The 17,980-nt window shown below is 39.0% G+C and overlaps 1 protein-coding gene across 1 annotated transcript in view; it reads right to left on the bottom strand.

Moving 5' to 3' along the window:
* KDM7A (lysine demethylase 7A) overlaps positions 1-17,980 on the bottom strand; it is a 78,298-nt gene that overhangs the window by 33,683 nt on the left and 26,635 nt on the right. The window contains exons 2-3 of the mRNA XM_070369186.1: positions 9,122-9,207; positions 3,096-3,213 (exon numbers count right to left, since the gene is read on the bottom strand). Of these exons, the coding sequence (XP_070225287.1) occupies positions 3,096-3,213; positions 9,122-9,207 (204 nt within the window). The remainder of the gene's footprint in view (positions 1-3,095; positions 3,214-9,121; positions 9,208-17,980) is intronic.

Genomic DNA, 17,980 nt, shown 5'->3' with positions numbered 1-17,980 from the left:
TACTGCTTTGTGCTCTCACCTACACCTCTGACTTTATGGGGGGCTGTCCCCCACCACCTCTCTTGGAGAAGGAGTTAACTTAGAGCTCCAGTTAATAAAAATTCCTGGGTGTCACAAGAGTGTTTCAACCTACAAACTCATCTGAAGGTTCTCTAGCCTGCCTAACAGGCCTGTCCGGCAACATGTGATTGTTCATAGCCTCCCAACCATGAGAGGCACGAGATGCTCTAAACTTTCTAAAACAGATTCTTTTGAGAAGTTAGAAAATTATTAGTATAGTATTAATGGGCTAGTTAGGAATTATACTGGCGGAGGGTTTCATTGTTGAGCCAATATTTGCTGCTACATCTTCATATCCCTTGCCCCTTATACACATTAATGAATATAACTAACATATAAGAGAAATAAGTATTAACCTTGATATTAATCATGTTGGACCTTAGGCTAAGTAAATTCTTTTCTTGATTAGAGCCCACTGCACCTTTGCCCTATAGGAATGCAAATTTATCTGGTGCCTTCAGAAGGTGGTGCCTGACTTAAGAAAAGTCACCTTTGGAGAAAATAAGTTTTCTGGTTGACTAATCATCATCAGAAAGGGTCATAAAATGTTAGCAGGCCTCTTGGCCAGAAGATGATGTGAATCACATGAGAACTTTGTATATCAGAAGGAATGCAGAAAAAAAGCATGGTTTCAATAAGTGTCAGGACTGCTGACCCCGCGTGACTTTGTATTTTCCATTTATCTCTATGTATAACTCAAAGTATAAAAGTGGACCTGGAAAATAAAGAAACGGATCAGTTCCTGGAAAGACTGGTCTCCTCATGTCGTTCTTTCTCTCACCTTCTGGCTGAATTCCCGTCTGGAGCGTAGAGGCTCGTCAAGCCTACTAATTTTGCCTGGGCTTCTAAGATCTGACCAGGGAGGCCTTAGTGTCTCCTCTCCTTTGGGAGAACGGGAGGATGCCTGCGGCCTACGTAGGTGGCGCAAATTCCTTGTCTTGGAATTTTATTGCTTTTCCACGTAAACCAAGTTATTCAGCCTCTTTTCGCCACTGAATTTCTTCGCTGAGCTATCCCTATTTAACCACTCTTTATATCTCTAATTAATACTTAATCAAGCTATTGTTTCCTGATCGCTGACGCCGTCTCCCCTTTGAATTCCCTGGATCCACCGGGGCTGGACCCCGGCACTCTGAGAACTTAACAATTTCTCAGAGGAAATTAACAATTATCAGCCTCTGAGAATTTAACAATTCCTTAAACTCCAATCTACGGGAAAATCTTAAATCTCTTGTACTCCCTCATCTTAAATGTTTGGTGTTTTACTCCTCCAAAGTGATCAAAAATATATAGGTGCAAGTGCTTAAAAATATAGGTACATCATTACTTACAAGAGAAAAAAACTGGACACTATACCACATGGGATAGTTAAGTAAACTATGGTACACATATATGGTACAGACACACACACACACACAAACTATGGCACACTACACAGCAGTTAAAGAGTGAGATAAACCTGTGTATATATACGGAAGGGTATCTATTAAATATAACAGTAAAAAAAAGCAAGTTGCACAACATATGTGTAACATAACCCCATTTTATCTTTTAAAATTAGAAGTGTATATACATCACACATCTGTACACACAATTGTTTTTAAAAATTATCATTTACATAAAAAAAGGATCCGAAAAAACTTCAAGTCTTAAAATAAGGGTGGAGAAGATAACCCATTCACTTTATTTTACACATTTCTATGCTAATCCCATTGAATATGTGTGATTTAGTTAATTATTGTCACTCTGCCTGTGGAGGTTTATGGAGTTAAACAAAATAAAACCAAGACCTTTAATTAATAATAAGTACAGTGTAGACGTTTGTGACCATCTCTATAATCTGTATTTAACTCGTTGTGTTTAACACTTTGGCAGAGAAGCCACAGGAATCACTGGGCCAGGACTTTTGACACTACTCTTTTGAGTTACAAACCTATTTAAAACAGTGAAAGCTATGCCCTCTCTCCCTGAAAAATTCACATTCACACATCAACAATAAATCGTTTATACAGTTTTAAGGAACTCACAAGCCTCTCTGAAGCCAGCCGAGAGACACTGGCTGAAAACTTGGGCTCCAAATCAATCAATGAAAATAGACATTTCTCCAATGACTTTGATACTGATAAAAGAGAATATTTGAGAACAGGGCCCTTAATATCACAAAAAGCACATGGAAATCACTGTGTTTCATATTTTTTTCTCTCTCTGTTACCTGTGGGAACCAACAGAAGCCGTTTCATTTATGCTTCTGTTTAAGGAAGGGGAATGGCCAGGAATCCTCAAGATTACAAAGAGCAAGGGTTTTACACTTACAGGATCTGAAATAATTCCATAATAGGCTGCAGGTGATATTGTGATTGAAATTTAAATTGTACTTCCCCTTTTTAAACAAGCTTGGATGTGATTCCGTGTAAAAAGCCTATTAAGCATTATCACTTTAAATAGATGTCAGGCAGTGAGTAGGAAATGATCTAAATTAGCATGGTTAAATGCTGCATAACGCTTCTGATGCTCTTCTCTTGAGCCACATAACTCAAATACATTATCTTTAAAAAAAAAAAAAAAAAAAACCTAGTCTTGCTGCCACCAGAGGCTGAGCAATGGCTGTGAGGACTTCTGGCAGAAGCAGGGTGGAGACAGACCGGAAAACAACATAAGGGAAAAACAGCGTGAAAATAAGAGGAGGCGAGGCAAAGAAGGAGGAGGAGCAGCAGGCGTGCAACACAGGGAGCCAAGCATGGGGCCCAGGGCCGCAGGTCAGTGTGCTTCCCAGGCTGAGACCTACAGTTAAGAAGCACGTCTGTACACAGCAATCCAGTACACATACATGTAACAAAACTGCCACGAAGCTATGCTTATTCACTCTATTACTTGCAATGCACCAAAATTGTCTCTTCTATTTTATTTTCGAAAAGTAAAATTTGGTTGAGAACAGTAATGGCTTGCAACCTGAAGCTTGAAAACGCTGCTTTAGATAATGTCACCTTATTAGGTAACATTCTTAAGTGTTCTTTGGTTATAACAGGGTTCCATACCTTGGGAAGACTCGAGAACGTAGTTCCTTCACAAAAGTTCTAGTTCCAGCCTGCACTGGTTTGGAACCATCATCAATTTCTGTGTAGTCATGCCTGTGCCAGTTCCTCCTCTTTTTCACTGGATTTTGAGAAGATTAAAAGAAGAAAACATCTCTGTAACTAGTGGTACCACATACTTGGTATCATTATAGTCTACATAATCAGAAACAATTGTGAAGTACAATAATACTCACATTTTAAAATGTATTCCTAAGGCTGAAGAATTAAAATTTACTTTATGCAATGTTGCAACTATAGGCAGTGAACTGTGGGGTTTAAAAAATCCTTCTACTACTACTACTACTACTATTATTATTATTCTGGCCACGCCTCATAGCATGCGGTATATTAATTCTCCGACCAGGATTCGAACCCACACCCCCTGCAATGGACCCTCGGAATCTTAACCAGTGGACCACCAAGGAAGTCCCTTAAATCTACTTCAAAAATTATTTTAAAATTAAATCAAGGAATTCAAATTAGCAGATTGAGCCTTTTATAATACCCATATTTATACATATTGTAAACCTCACTACTATTTAAAATCTTGACTGTCACTAGAACATTAGGTCATAACATGATTTTTATAGATCATCCAAATCAGTCTCTCAGGACAGGGCCTTTGATCTCACATCAGAAATCTATTTTAACAGCACAGTCACTTCTCTTTTATGTCAAGATTTATTCCCAAAATAAGCATGGTTACCCTGACACAGGAACAGCATCATAATATAAGGAGGACAAGTGAGATGACAGAATAAATCCCGGAGGGTTCATTCTAAAGCTCAGATCCTGCAAGTCTACAACTCTGGGAGGCTGAAACTTGAGTAGGCACAGCAACGAAAATCAGGACACTTGGCTTTGACTCCTAGTTTAGTCACAACTTACTCTGCACATGTGTGTGCATGCTCAGTTACTTAATTGTGTTTGATTCTTTTGCAATCCCATGAACCGGAGCCCACTAGGCTCCTCTGTCCATGGAACATTCCAGGCAGGAACACTGGAGTGGGATGCCATATCCTCTGCTAGGGCATTTTCCCGACTCAGGGACTGAACCTGCATCCCCTGCGCTGGCAGGCAGATTCTTTACCACTAGTGCCACCTGGGAAGCCCCAACTTACTCTGCAACATGTCCGGGTGCAGTGCCCTCGATGTGGAAATGAAGGGGAAATGTTCTGTTTTTCAGACTGTGCTGCAGAACCCTTAATAAAAGGGAAGATGGGGAGGAGACTGAGGTAGGGGCTCTGTACCTCGTTCATTCCTCTTTTCATCAGGGTGGAGCCACCTGCACAGCTTTGGTGTGGCATCAAGGTAAGATTTCAGTTTTACATCTTTTTTTTTTTAATTTGAAAATCACTTTTAAGCCTAAAACTTCCATAATTCTGGGAAATGTATGTGAGTGAGTGAAAGTCGTTCAGTTATGTCTGACTCTTTTGAGAGCCCATGGTCTCTACGGTCCATGGAATTCTCCAGGTCAGAATACTGGAGTGGGTAGTGGTTCCCTTCTCCAGGGGATGTTCCCAATCCGGGGATTAAACCCAGGTCTCCCTCATTGCAGGCGGATTCTTTACCATCTGAGCCACCAGGGAAGCCCAGGAAATGTACTGATGTCCGTAATTTACTTAGATGGAATCAAAAAATAAGACGGGCAGTGTACAGTGGGATAGTTAATGGACAGATCTAAGTAATGTGAAATGTTGATAGTGGAATCTAGATGGTGGGTTTAGAGGTAATATTCTTTCAACTTTTCCTGGGTATTTGAACATTTTCATAATAAAACCTTGGCAGGGGTGACAACTCTATGAGTTTAAGTTATTTCAAACCCTTCACCTTACAAAGATCATAATAATAAAATACTGCTGGATCCTCATACAGATAAGGACAAACCACACTTAAATAATCAATAGGGGTAGAAATCAGGTTCCTTCATATCTAAGTCTCAAACAAGATTCCCAAGTAATTTATGGCAGTCAGATCCTCAAATGGAAGACAGTAAATCCCATTTAAAAAAAAAAAAACCTCATGGAAAAAAACTGACAATCATTAAGCAACCTTCCTAGAAAAGACCATTAAGGCATCCTTCGTGTGTGTGTGTGTGTGTGTGAGTGTGTGTTCTTTTTTTCCCTCACTTAAAATCACTTCTAGGGAATTCCCTGGCGATCCAGTGGTTAGGACTCTGTGCTTTCACTGCTGTGGGCCCTAATTCGGTCCCTGGTTGGGGAACTAAGATACCGTAAGCCTCGCTACACAGTCAAAAGACAAAACAAACAAATTTCATTCCAGGCTTTTTGCTTACATATACACAGATATATAACCCCATTTTATTTTCAGCTGGGATCATAATATTTATGCTTATCTTTACTATCATGGACATTTTCTCCTTATTACATGTTCAAAAACAATTTAAAAGCTGCCTAGAATTTTAAGATGTAAATGAAGATGCATCTTTAAACAAAGATGAAATTAATATTTATATACATAAATCTGTTTCTGGCTACATACTACAAAATTGCCTCCAGAAAAGTGGTAGGTAACCCATTCTCACCAATATATATATAAGCAACCTGGCCAACAGCTGGAAAGAGGGAGGAAGGGAAAAAAGAAAAAGAACAAACTGCCCATTTGAAAGTTAATAACGATGTTACATTGTTTTAATTTTCATTTTGGTAGAACAGATTAAAATTAAAACAGATTGGGATTGGACAGCTACAGATTCAAACTCCAGCTCTGCCAAATAGCTACATCAAAGACCTAGTAATATCATTTTTCTCACATCAAGGTGTTACAAATATCAAAGGAGATGACATAAATCTATTAACAGTACTTCTCAGCACAGTGTCTGGGGCAAGCAATAAGCTGCCAATTACTTTTCTTTCCTTTTAAATGTGTTGACTTGCAGGATATTAACAGAAGGCTACAATGTCCTGTTGGACCAACATCCTCAACACTTCAAATCAGTCACTGCAAGAGCTGACTGAATTTCTTAAAGGAAGGAGGCCAGCGAAAGAATATTTTAATAGTGGTCATAGGGAAAGGAGAGAAAACTTTGCATTTCGATTGCATATGCCTGAGGAGCGCTGAGAATATGTGTTTAAGTATTGGGCTGGGTTTTTTGAGACTGGGCCTCGAATAGAGTTCTTAATTCCCATTAAGAAGGTAAAGTCTAAATTCACCATATTAATGAATATTTTACTGTCTGAATGGAATCTGTAGTAAGGATTCCTGAGAAACTCTGAAAGAAACAGGAAATCTTTGGTACCAAGTAAGAGAGGCTTAAGAGCAAGACAGAAAATGTCCAAAAGGGATTACCCAAACTAGGTGTGAGGGTGAAGGGCTGGACGGTGGGACCTTAAAACGGGATAAAAACAGATTGCTGGATCTGCATTGTCCTCATGGCTACTCAGAGTCAGACTTATTGCCCAGAAGACAATCCATGCCTGATCTTATGTTATTCAAGGATGAGAAGAATATGAAGGGGCAGGTAATAGTCAATGAGCTCCCCTTTGAAGCACTGTTATTCAAAGTGTAGCTTCATGATCCATTACAGATTGTGAAGTCAATTTAGTGAGCATGACAAGCTTTTAAAAAACTTAAATCACACAGGAAAAAAGAAAATAAGAGTGCATTACATGGAGCAGTGTTTTAAATACTCATTATTCTGATTCATAGTAACCCATATAACATTTCATAGAAATTAAATTCAAATTGTTTCATTTGAGGGTTATTTACTTAAATTCTAAGTTGCAACTTACATTTCAGTTCTGTTTCTCTTCTTGATGTAACAAGCCAGTATTATTTATTTCCTCCAAGAATTACACTTGGTCAATAATTACTTCAAGTCATATAATACATACTTCAGCACTACACAAAATATGAAACTTTATAAAAATTTATGGACTTCCCTGGAGGTCCAGTGGTTAAGAATCTGCCTTCCATTACCGGGAACATGGCTTCGATCCCTGGTTGGGGAATCAAGATCCCACATGTGCGGGGCAACCAAGCCCACGTAGAGAGCCTGCGCTGCAATTACCGAGCCTACACGCCACAAAGAGAGCATGCAGGCTGCAACTAAGACCCGATGCAGCCAAACAGATAAGTAACTATCTTTTTTTAATTTGTGACAATAAATTAGTCAATTATATATGTAATAATTAAACCAATTTGCTAACCTTAAATTTTATACTGCAGAACTAACAAAAAGGATAATCTGTATTTTACAAAAAAAAAAAAAATTGAATACATTTATATAGCTTAAATTGCTAAATCTCTTAGAAAATAGGTAAAGTATTAATATTTCTAACAAAACAGATAAGCCGTCAGTTGCTACTAAGTTGCTTCTGAAAAATCACTTGCCCATAACCAGAGAACACAATTTCTATTTTTAAAAAGTACTATGGAAAAACTGAATTCAAAAAAAGAGACCGTCTATGTTACCCACGTCTGACCCAAGTGTGTACAAGGTATGTTCGGGAAAAGTTAGTTCTAAAATGATTACGTCTACAGTTTTCCCCTTTAGTTTTAGGAACATAAAAATGCTAGTATGCAGTCTAAATTTTTAAGAGAAGAAATAGTTACAATATATTCCAAAGCCTTTTTAAAAAGGCTTCTCTACTCTCACATTTGTACGATAACTAATATTCCCATATATTCTGAAGCATTTGTAAGAGGCTAACAACAAAGGGGACGACAGAGGATGAGATGGTTGGAAGGCATCATTGACTCAGTGGACATGAGTTTGAGCAAGCTCCACAAGATAGTGAAGGACGGGAAATCTGGCGTGCAACGGTGCATGGGGTCGCAAAGAGCCAGACACGACTAAGTGGCTGAGCAACCACCGTCTCCTTTCCTATGTGTTGCTGATGCACTCCAGAAGACGTGTGGCTTCCCTGCCCATGCCCTCAACCCTCAGAAAGGACAGTGCGGGCAGAGATTTGGTCTGGCCTCTGTCCTCGGGACAGGACAGGGACTGTGGGAAGGTTGCTTCCATCACAGAGGACAGCGGGACAGGACTCTAGGCCATACTCAACAACAGGACCTAATATGGACAACAGAAGTAATACCTTAGCATGTCAGTGCACTAATTTTTTCCTCCAAGTGTACTGCACATGTGCATTAAAGTCTTATCCTATACACTGTCCCAAATAGTACTGATTTTTTCTTCTTCTTTCAGTTTTATTGGGATATAACTGACATACAGCAATGAATAAGTTTAAGTTATACAACATAATGGTCTGACTGACGTACATCATTTCATGATGACCACAGTAAGTTTAATGACTATCCATCATCTCATGTAGACACAAAATAAATAAAATAGAAAAAAATTTTTTCCCGTAATGAGAACTCTTAGGATCCGCTTTCTTAACAACTTTCACAAAGGACATACAGCGGTGCTGAATCACATTTACATGTTGTACAGCCCCAGGACTTACTCATCTCAGAGCTGCGAGTTTATACTTTCTGATCACCTTCATCCAGTCCTGCCCCCCACCCCCACCCCCGCCTCTGGCAACCACAAATCTGTTCTCCTTTTTTATGAGCCTCTGTCTTTGAAACATAAATGGCCAACAACACTGTGTTAGTTTCTAGCACACAACATAGTGATTCAGTATTTCTACACATTTCAGAATGATCACCACAGTAAGTCTAGTTACAATCCTTTATAAAAAAACATTGAGAGATAAAAACAGCCAGAATCAGAAAAATTTTACTGTATTTCACTTCTCAAGTTGAATGCTTTGAAAAATACGTATTTTGAGTGTGGAGCTTTGCAGTGGCAATAAAGAACAATAGTTTTTTTTCACTTAATGCTTTGACTTGTTAAATAAGTTAATAATTCAAACAAAAACTGCACTCTCAATATCTTCAGAAAAATCTTTCTTATATTTCTTGGTGGGTATAATATAACTAGTCAGAGTATCATTAAGTATTGTCATGTATAAATTAAGTTCTAAACTCCAATTTTGATTTAAGCTTCTAGTACTTACTCAAGGAGGAACCATGTAGAAGGGCACAGTTGGGACAGTGATACAGGTCAATGTCAACGGCATGGTGTTCTTCTACTCCAACACAGCTACGGGAAAGAAATATAAGGCCAATATGTAAATTAGGTAAAAATCTTTACTTAACTATAACAGATCGGTTAGAACTTAGCTAAGAAACGTACAACAATCTCATTAACGCATTTTGAAGAGTACAGAAACACATGTAAGAATAAATTTTATTCTCTTCTCTGCATACTGGAGAAATGGCAACCCACTCCAGTACTCTTGCCTGGAAAATCCCATGGACAGAGGAGGCTGGTAGGCTAGAGTTCATGGGGTCACAAAGAGTCGGACAGGACTGAGCGACTTCTCTTCACTTCTGCATACTGGAGTGGGTAGCCTTTCCCTTCTCCAGGGGATCTTCCCAACCCAGGGATCAAACTCAGGTCTCCCGCAGTGCAGGCAGATTCTTAACCAGCTCAGCCACCATGGAAACCCAAGAATATTGGAGTGGGTAGCCGATCCCTTTTCCAGCAGATCTTCCCCACCCAGGAATTGAACAGGGGTCTCCTGCATTGCAGGCAGATTCTTTGCCAGCTGAGCTACCAGGGAAGCCCCCTTTCTCTGCATATTTGCTGAATAATTGTGGGGGAGAATATACCCAAATATACCACTATTTGGGTATATTTGAGAAATACCCAAATTCACTATTAGCAGCAGTAGAGACATCAAGTATAATATATTTATAACATAATAAGTATATTTTATTTTATAAATATATATTTTATTTATAATGTTATAAATAATTATAACATAAACCGTAAGACCCTCAACCATTATGTAAATGCTACCTGCTATGGACCCAATGTGTCTGTGTCCTTCCAAAATTCACATGCTGAAGCTGTAAACTCCACTGTGACTATGTTTGGAGATAGGGCCTCTAAGGAAGTAATAAGGGTTCAGTGAGGTCATAAGGAAGGAGCCTTAATCCAACAGGATTACTGTCTTTTTAAGAAGTGACCCCAGAGAGCTCACAAACCCTCTCTCTTTCTCTTTCTCTCTCTCTCTCTCTCTCCAATCTCTTCTCTCTGCCTCCCTTTCCTGGGTAGATTAAAACATCACCTAACTGTAAAATATGGTCGTCATCAGCCAGGGTGGCTAGCAAATGTGGGTAACATCGCTGACATGGTGAGCGCACTGAGCCCTAACAATCCTGAGTTAGGTCTCACATCCCAAATTAACCAGTTAAATTAGTTTGAGGCATTGTATCTGGAATACTCTATTCCATGGAGTATACAGCAGTAGCATTTAAATAAAGATTGAGGGAACTAGGAACTTGAAAAACTACACAGTGACATCTTGAGCACAGGAGTAGTTCATCAATGAAGACCACAGCAGCTTTGCTTACTTTCTAAGTAACTTATTAGGGTAAAATTTTACACGTTTGTGAAACTCCAGTACTTTGGCCACCTCATGCGAAGAGTTGACTCATTGGAAAAGACTCTGATGCTGGGAGGGATTGGGGGCGAGAGGAGAAGGGGACAACAGAGGATGAGATGGCTGGATGGCATCACTGACTCGATGGACGTGAGTCTCAGTGAACTCCGGGAGTTGGTGATGGACAGGGAGGCCTGGCGTGCTGCGAATCATGGGGTCGCAAAGAGTCGGACACGACTGAGCGACTGATCTGATCTGATTCCCCAAAAGTTTCAGAACAAAAACACAACCACAACTAGTACCTGAAAAAGAGCCAAAGAAGTACTAACACAGAATTTGTGGGTATCAGTTGATAGGTGTTACAGTGGAAGAGAAAATCAGTGAAATAGATGGTGGTCACATTATTCAGAATGCAGCAAAGAGAATAAGATGACAGGAAATACAAACAAGAGTGTGAGAACCATGAAGGATAAAATGAAAATGTAACATACATTTAACCAGAGCCTCAGAAGGTAAAATAGAGAGAACAGGGGCAGAAGCAATATCATGAGCTAACAGCTACAAATTTGCAGAAATAATGAAAGACACTGATCTCCAGATTTAAGAAACCTAACACCTGCCAAGCAGGATGAATAAAAAGTCAACTCACATCACAGTAAATCTGCAGAAAACAAAAGTTGGGAAATTTCAAAGCCATAAGAAGAAAAAAGCACAGATTACGTGCAAGGATGAGAGACTTCTCACAGAAATAATGAAAATTGGAACATATTAGAATACCTTCGGAGAAGGCAATGGCAGCCCACTCCAGTACTCTTGCCTGGAAAATCCCATGGACAGAGGAGCCTGGTGGGCTGCAGTCCATGGGGTCGCTAAGAGTCGGACACGACTGAGCGACTTCACTTTCTCTTTTCACTTTCATGCATTGGAGAAGGAAATGGCAACCCACTCCAGTGTTCTTGCCTGGAGAATCCCAGGGATGGCGGAGCCTGGTGGGCTGCTGTCTATGGGGTCGCACAGAGTCAGACACGACTGAAGCGACTTAGCAGCAGCAGCAGCAGAATACCTTACATGTGCTTAAAGAAACTATCTGCTAACCCATAATATCTATTAACTGAGCATTCAATACTCAGTTAAAATGTGTTTCAAGAAGGAAGGGGGAGGAAAAAAGTTGTACAACCAAAACAGAGTTCACCTCCAGCCAACCCACATTAAAGAAAATGCTAATGGATGTACTTCTGGCAGGAGGAAGATGGTCACAGACAAGTCTGAGATGCAAGAAAAAATGGAAAAGCCAAGAAAAGTAGAGCAATATTTCTGATAGAATACATAGGCAAAACACAATCTATGAAACATACAAGGTTTGAACTGCAGAATTTTAAAAACACATGACCTAATGAACATTTATAGAGCCCTACACCCAACATCCATAGAACACGCCCCTCCTCTCAAGCACACACGGGCCACTCTTAAGGAGCAACCACACACTGGGCCACGGTCAGTTTTGCAGGTGTGAAGTCAGAAACTCTCTGGCCACGGTTCAATGAAGAGAGAAAGCAATGACAAAAAAGGTAACTAGAAAATCTTCATGTGTTTAGAAATTAAGAAATAATATTATAAATAAGCCAAGTAAAAAGATAAATCGTAACAAAACCCTAAAAATTATTTTGAGCTGAACAGTAATGAAAATGCTACATAACAAAATTTGCCAAATGCAAAACTTGTAAACAGAAATATATAACTTTAAATATATGCATTACGGGAAAAAGAGGTTAAAATTAATGAAGTAATAAAATCTACCTCAAATAGTAACAAAAAGAATGGCAAAATAAACCTTAAACACACAGACAGAAGGAAAACTAAAAGAGCAGAATTGATGACACAGAAAACAAACATACAATAGAGCACTGTAGCCAAAAACTGATTCTTTGAAAAGACTTATAGAATTGCCAAACCTCTGGCAAGCTTATGAGCAATGAGATAAAACATAAATAACCAATGGTAGGAATGAAAAGAGGGAGAAAACTATAGATTCTATAGATACTAAATGTAAAAGAGGGTATTATGAATGATTTTATGCTAAAAGATTAGAAAATATAAGACAGGCAAACCTGAGTCACAAAGAAAAAATATTTGCATAGTCCTAAAATTGTTATTTATAACATTAAAAATGATCCCACCCTCAAAAAAATCCCAGGCCCAGATGGGTTCACAAGAAAGTTCTATTAAGTATTAAAGGAATAAATAATTCCAATATTATAACTTTGCACCAGCAAGTAGAAAAAAAGGACTTACTTTCTAACTCATTTTATGATAACATGACCTTGATATTAAAACTTAGAAAAGATGATACAAGAAAGAAAAATTATAAGCGACTCTCATTTGGAAATATCAAGTTTGGTCTATCTCAGGAATGCAAGGTGGTTTTAACACTAAAAAAAATTTAATCTGTGAAATGTGCCACATTAAACAGATTAAAAGAAAAACCCACATGACCATTTAAAAAGAAACAGGACAAGTATTTGATAAAACATCTACTTCTGATTAAAATGCAAACAAAATTCCTTAGAAAATTAAGACAAGGATACTTACTAAATATTACTAATTATATTATTACTAATTATAATATTACTAATTATCATATTACTAATACTTACTAAAGGATTCTTATAAAACTTCTAAGCAAATAACATTAGTTTCAGGACTTCCCAAATAAATTAATAAATTTAAAAAAATCAAATTAAACATAAAAATTAAATATCCCTAAACCAAGAACGTTATTTCAGATCTTTGAGTAGATCTAAAAGGAACTATCACATGCGTTTCGGTTTCCTCTCTCAGAAGGAAGGATACCCCCACCCCTCAGCCCCATTAACAGAATTCTACAGTCACAAAGGCTTCCCTGGTGGCTCGCCTGCAATGCGGGAGACCAGGGTTCATTCAATTCCTGGGTCGGGAAGATCCCCTGGAGAAAGGAATGGCTATCCACACCAGTATTCTTGCCTGGAAAATTCCATGGACAGAGGAGATTGGCAGCCTACGTACAGTCCATGGGGTCGCAAAGAAGTCAGACATGACTGAGCGATAACACTGTCACTTTTCTAAGTCCCTACAGCTGTAACAGACGTGTTAAGAGCACGTGCAGTAGGGCACATAAGATGCAGAACTCCGAAAGCAAGTTTTCTAAGAATAACTTTCGGTCTCCTTTAGTCTCTCTCTCCATTTCTCTTACAAAATCTTCCTTCATATACAAACTGCTCCATTTTTTCCTAATGGCAACATGTTCAATGTTTCTTAGACTATTGTGAGTGTGTGTGTGGAGGGGGGTGCCTTCCTGTGGGGGTGACAGTCTGACCTTTGCTGACTAGCTTCCATCTACAGAACACTCTCTGTGCCTTTTGGTAAGTGGGACAGTGACAACTTTAGCACTTTCTATTGTCTTAACCTTCTGAAATTGTTGCTTAGCTGGCTTTTTTTTGTGTGTGTGTGACACTTGACAAGAACAGAATTGAATTAATGACTAACCAGGATTCCCTGGGATCTGCCAAATATCCTTTTTTTTTCCTCCTGATAATGCTCCCATTTATATTCCTTCCTCTCAATGTTAGAAGAGTTGGAGGCCAAATTTTTAAAGATCTTCCTGCCAGCAGACTTCATTAGATATTCCTCTTGCTTCAAATCCTCTCCCCATTCCTCACCAAGCAATCTTACAGTCCTCTCCTTGGTGAAATTTCACTCAATCACCCCACAGAAAGTTCTGCAACACTTTATTCACACACATCTCTACTTGTGGATATCTAACACTGAGCTGTTTTACACACCTTACTTCCTGACTTGAGCTCAGACTTCTCCCAGGATCACTTACAGTGCCCTCTCAACATGATGATCCCAGTAAATTTTTGATTATTAACTGTGCTGAAAACTTATCTGAAAATTGATCCATTGTGGCAAAGTTTCAGGCAGGTTAAAAATATATATATATATGTCTAGCTTGAATTTCTGAAGAATTTGGTATAGGAACTAAAGGCAACACAGTCTGTAAAAAAAAAAAAAAAGTGGGGGGTGGACAATCTTTCAATGTACGATTTAGTAGATTTCTCATCCTTCCTTAGATGGTAGAAGGATGCAGTAATGAAATTCATTCATTTAAAATTTTGCTTCATTGCAAGTTTTCACCTGTGTTTCAAAAGTTCACCCTTCTACCCAAAACTAATTTTTACAACTTCTCCATAAAGGACTGAGTCATCCATTGTGCAAGCCCTAAAACCTCACAGTAATATCACCAAAGGGGCTGGGGAGTGGCCTTTGAGATTTAACTCCAGGAGTAGAGAGGTTGGTTTATAACCTACTCTTCCTATTTCCTTCCATATAACTCTGGAGTCAGCTGAAGCCTTGGGACAGCTATAAGCCAGGCAAGGACTACCCAGTCCAGTTTCAAGCCACCAGAAAAACAGGGGTCAATTGGCTTGAGTGGGATGCACAGATTTTGGAATCAGGAAAACCGATTTGATGTCTAGCTCCAGTAGTTTTGACTTTGAGCAACATTTTTAATTCCTCTGAGCAGAAATTCCCCTAGGACTAAACAGGACAATGCAGGTAAATATGTAATGCATATGGCTTAGCATATAATAAGCAATGGTACAGTAAATACATTAATAGTAACCAGTAACATTATTATGCTTCTATTAGGTACCGATCACAGCTCATACAGCTCTGGGCTTATTACCTATGAGGTCTGAGCCCACACAGGAAACTTGGCCTCATGATTAGGCTTAATATTTTTTCCTTCAGTGATGTCTCTTCAGAGTACACATTAGACACTCAAATGGCCATTCTTAAAAGGAAAAAGAAGATAACTCTTTTTCAATTTTTAACTACGTTTTGATGGTTGAGTCCTCTGGAGTCAGTCTACCTATGTTAAAATCCTGAACTATGTACAACCATGTACAGACCTGGGTAACTCTCCTTGTCTGTTCTTTGACTGTAAGGACGGAAATGACAGTATCTCCCTCAAAGTTAAGCAAATTAATTAAGTTAATAAACAGAATATTTAGAATGAAACTGTAGAACAATTGTTTTGCAGGTCCAAAAACCTTACTTTGCTTATTGATTCTGGCTTAACAGGTTGACATTCCTGCTAAAACTATACTAGAATGCCAATAGCCATTTTCACATCTAAACTACGTTTTATGCAGTGTTTTAACCCTAAGATACTTTATTATCAGGTATCAGCTAAAGCAAAAATTTGTAATTTGCATGTATGAAATATTTTCACTGAAAATCAAACTGGCAATTTTAAATTAAATCTTTGGTTCAGAAAAAACCAACTCCTGTTATTCTCTTGCATATAAACTGTGTTCATAAAATTAAGTGCTTTTCCTTACAAGTTGAGCATGACATTGAAGATTTTATTTTTGACACATCAAAGCTATTTACTGGCATATTTTGTGCTTAACTATATTTAACAAGGATTTTGAATGAAGTGCATACTGAACCAAATTCTTTCAGTTCATAATAATCTCAGAAAAAATGTGACACTCTTCCTGCCTCTAACAGTTGGCTCATCCTTCCAACCGTCCTAACGGCTTCCTGAGTTATTTCCAGCCAGCTAACTAAGAATATTCAGGTTACCAAGGGTGAGGGAGGAAGACGATATAAAAAGGAATTGAACAGGGATTTCTTGGTGGTCCAGTGGCTAAGAGTTCATGCTCCCAATGCAGTGGGCTAGGGTTTGATCCCTGGTCAGGGAACTAGATCCCATGTGCTGCAATTAAGACCTGGTGCAGTCAAATAAATAAATAAAACCTTTTTTTTTTTTTTAAAGGAATTGAACAAAGAACATGACAGGAAAATAAGAGGGACTGAAGAACCAAGAGATGAGCTCACGGATACAAAACACACCCTTCAAAAAAGTGAAAATCCTGCTGGTATCCTTCTAATAAAACTTGTACCAGGATGAATGTGCGAAACATACACATCAAATATAATTTACGTTACACTATTTACCCCCCAGAGCGCAGAAAACATGCTTGTCACTGCCCGACACCTGAATACATAGAGGCGGCGATATAAATGGTAAACAAAGGATCTTTGTGAAAGTGGCTCAGTCGTGTCCAACTCTTTGTGATCTGATGGACTATACAGTCCACGGAATTCTCCAGGACAGAATACTGGAGTGGACAGCTGTTCCCTCCTCCAGGGGATCTTCCCAACCCAGGGACAAAACCTACGTCTCCCTCATTGCGGGTGGATTCTCTACCAGCTGGGCCACAATGGGAGCCCAAGAATATGGAGTGGTAGCCTATATCGTCTCAGCGGGCTTTTCCAACCCAGGAATCGAAATGGGGTCTCCTGCTGTGCAGGTGGATTCTTTACCAACTGACTATCAGAAAGAAAAGTACTACTGTACTTTTCAAGGTACTATAAGATTAAAAATGTTTATTTTTGTGTTTAGCTTTTACGTATTATTTGTGGGAAAAGTATTATAAACATATTACAGTACAGTGCTGTGTAGCCAACTGTGTTAGCTGGGTACCTAGGCTAACTTTATTGGACTTGCAAACAAACTGTACTTATGAACCCGCTCCTGGAAAGGAACCTATTCCTATTAATGGCACCCCACTCCAGTACTCTTGCCTGGAAAATCCCACGGACGGAGGAGCCTGGTAGGCTGCAGTCCATGGGGTCGCTAAGAGTCGGACACGACTGAGCGACTTCACTTTCACTTTTCACTTTCATGCATTGGAGAAGGAAATGGCAACCCACTCCAGTGTTCTTGCCTGGAGAATCCCAGGGATAGGGGAGCCTGGTGGGCTGCCGTCTATGGGGTCACACAGAGTTGGACACGACTGAAGTGACTTAGCATAGCATAGCATATGCTGTTCTACTCTTTAGCAATCTGCTTTTGGCTTGTCCGGCTACGTGTCGGGTATGTCTATAGTGGCTAAGGAAAGCTATAATGCAAACAGTGCCCAGCAGATTTGCTACTTTACGGAGATAGACTATACTTCTATTTATAACCAGTGAAAGAGCAAATAAATGCCATCCCAAAATGAATATTATTTGAGAATTTAGTAAGAACTTTGTAAATCATCCTGGGGGAGGAAAAACTTGTCATGATGATAAAGGATAAACAGAAACAATTATATAAAGGTATGTTTAGAAATGTCCTTAATAAAGGAAGAATTAAGAACTATGCCATGAGTCTATACATTACTGCCTTCATGTATGTTTTAATAATTAATTTAATGAGAAATTTAAACTCCACATCTGCAGCTATAGGATTAAAAAAAATCTTGATTTCATAAATGCCTTCGTGTATTTTTCACTGATTTCTCAGTTCAGTTCAGTTGTTCAGTCGTGTCCAACTCTTTGCGACCCCATGGACTGCAGCACACCAGGCCTCCCTGTCCATCACCAACTCTCAGA

Source organism: Bos mutus, chromosome 4, assembly GCF_027580195.1.
Source record: "Bos mutus isolate GX-2022 chromosome 4, NWIPB_WYAK_1.1, whole genome shotgun sequence".
Classification (NCBI taxonomy): domain Eukaryota; kingdom Metazoa; phylum Chordata; class Mammalia; order Artiodactyla; family Bovidae; genus Bos; species Bos mutus.
The sequence above is the reverse complement of the archived record's forward strand: the minus strand, read 5'-3'. Positions and strand labels throughout refer to the sequence as shown.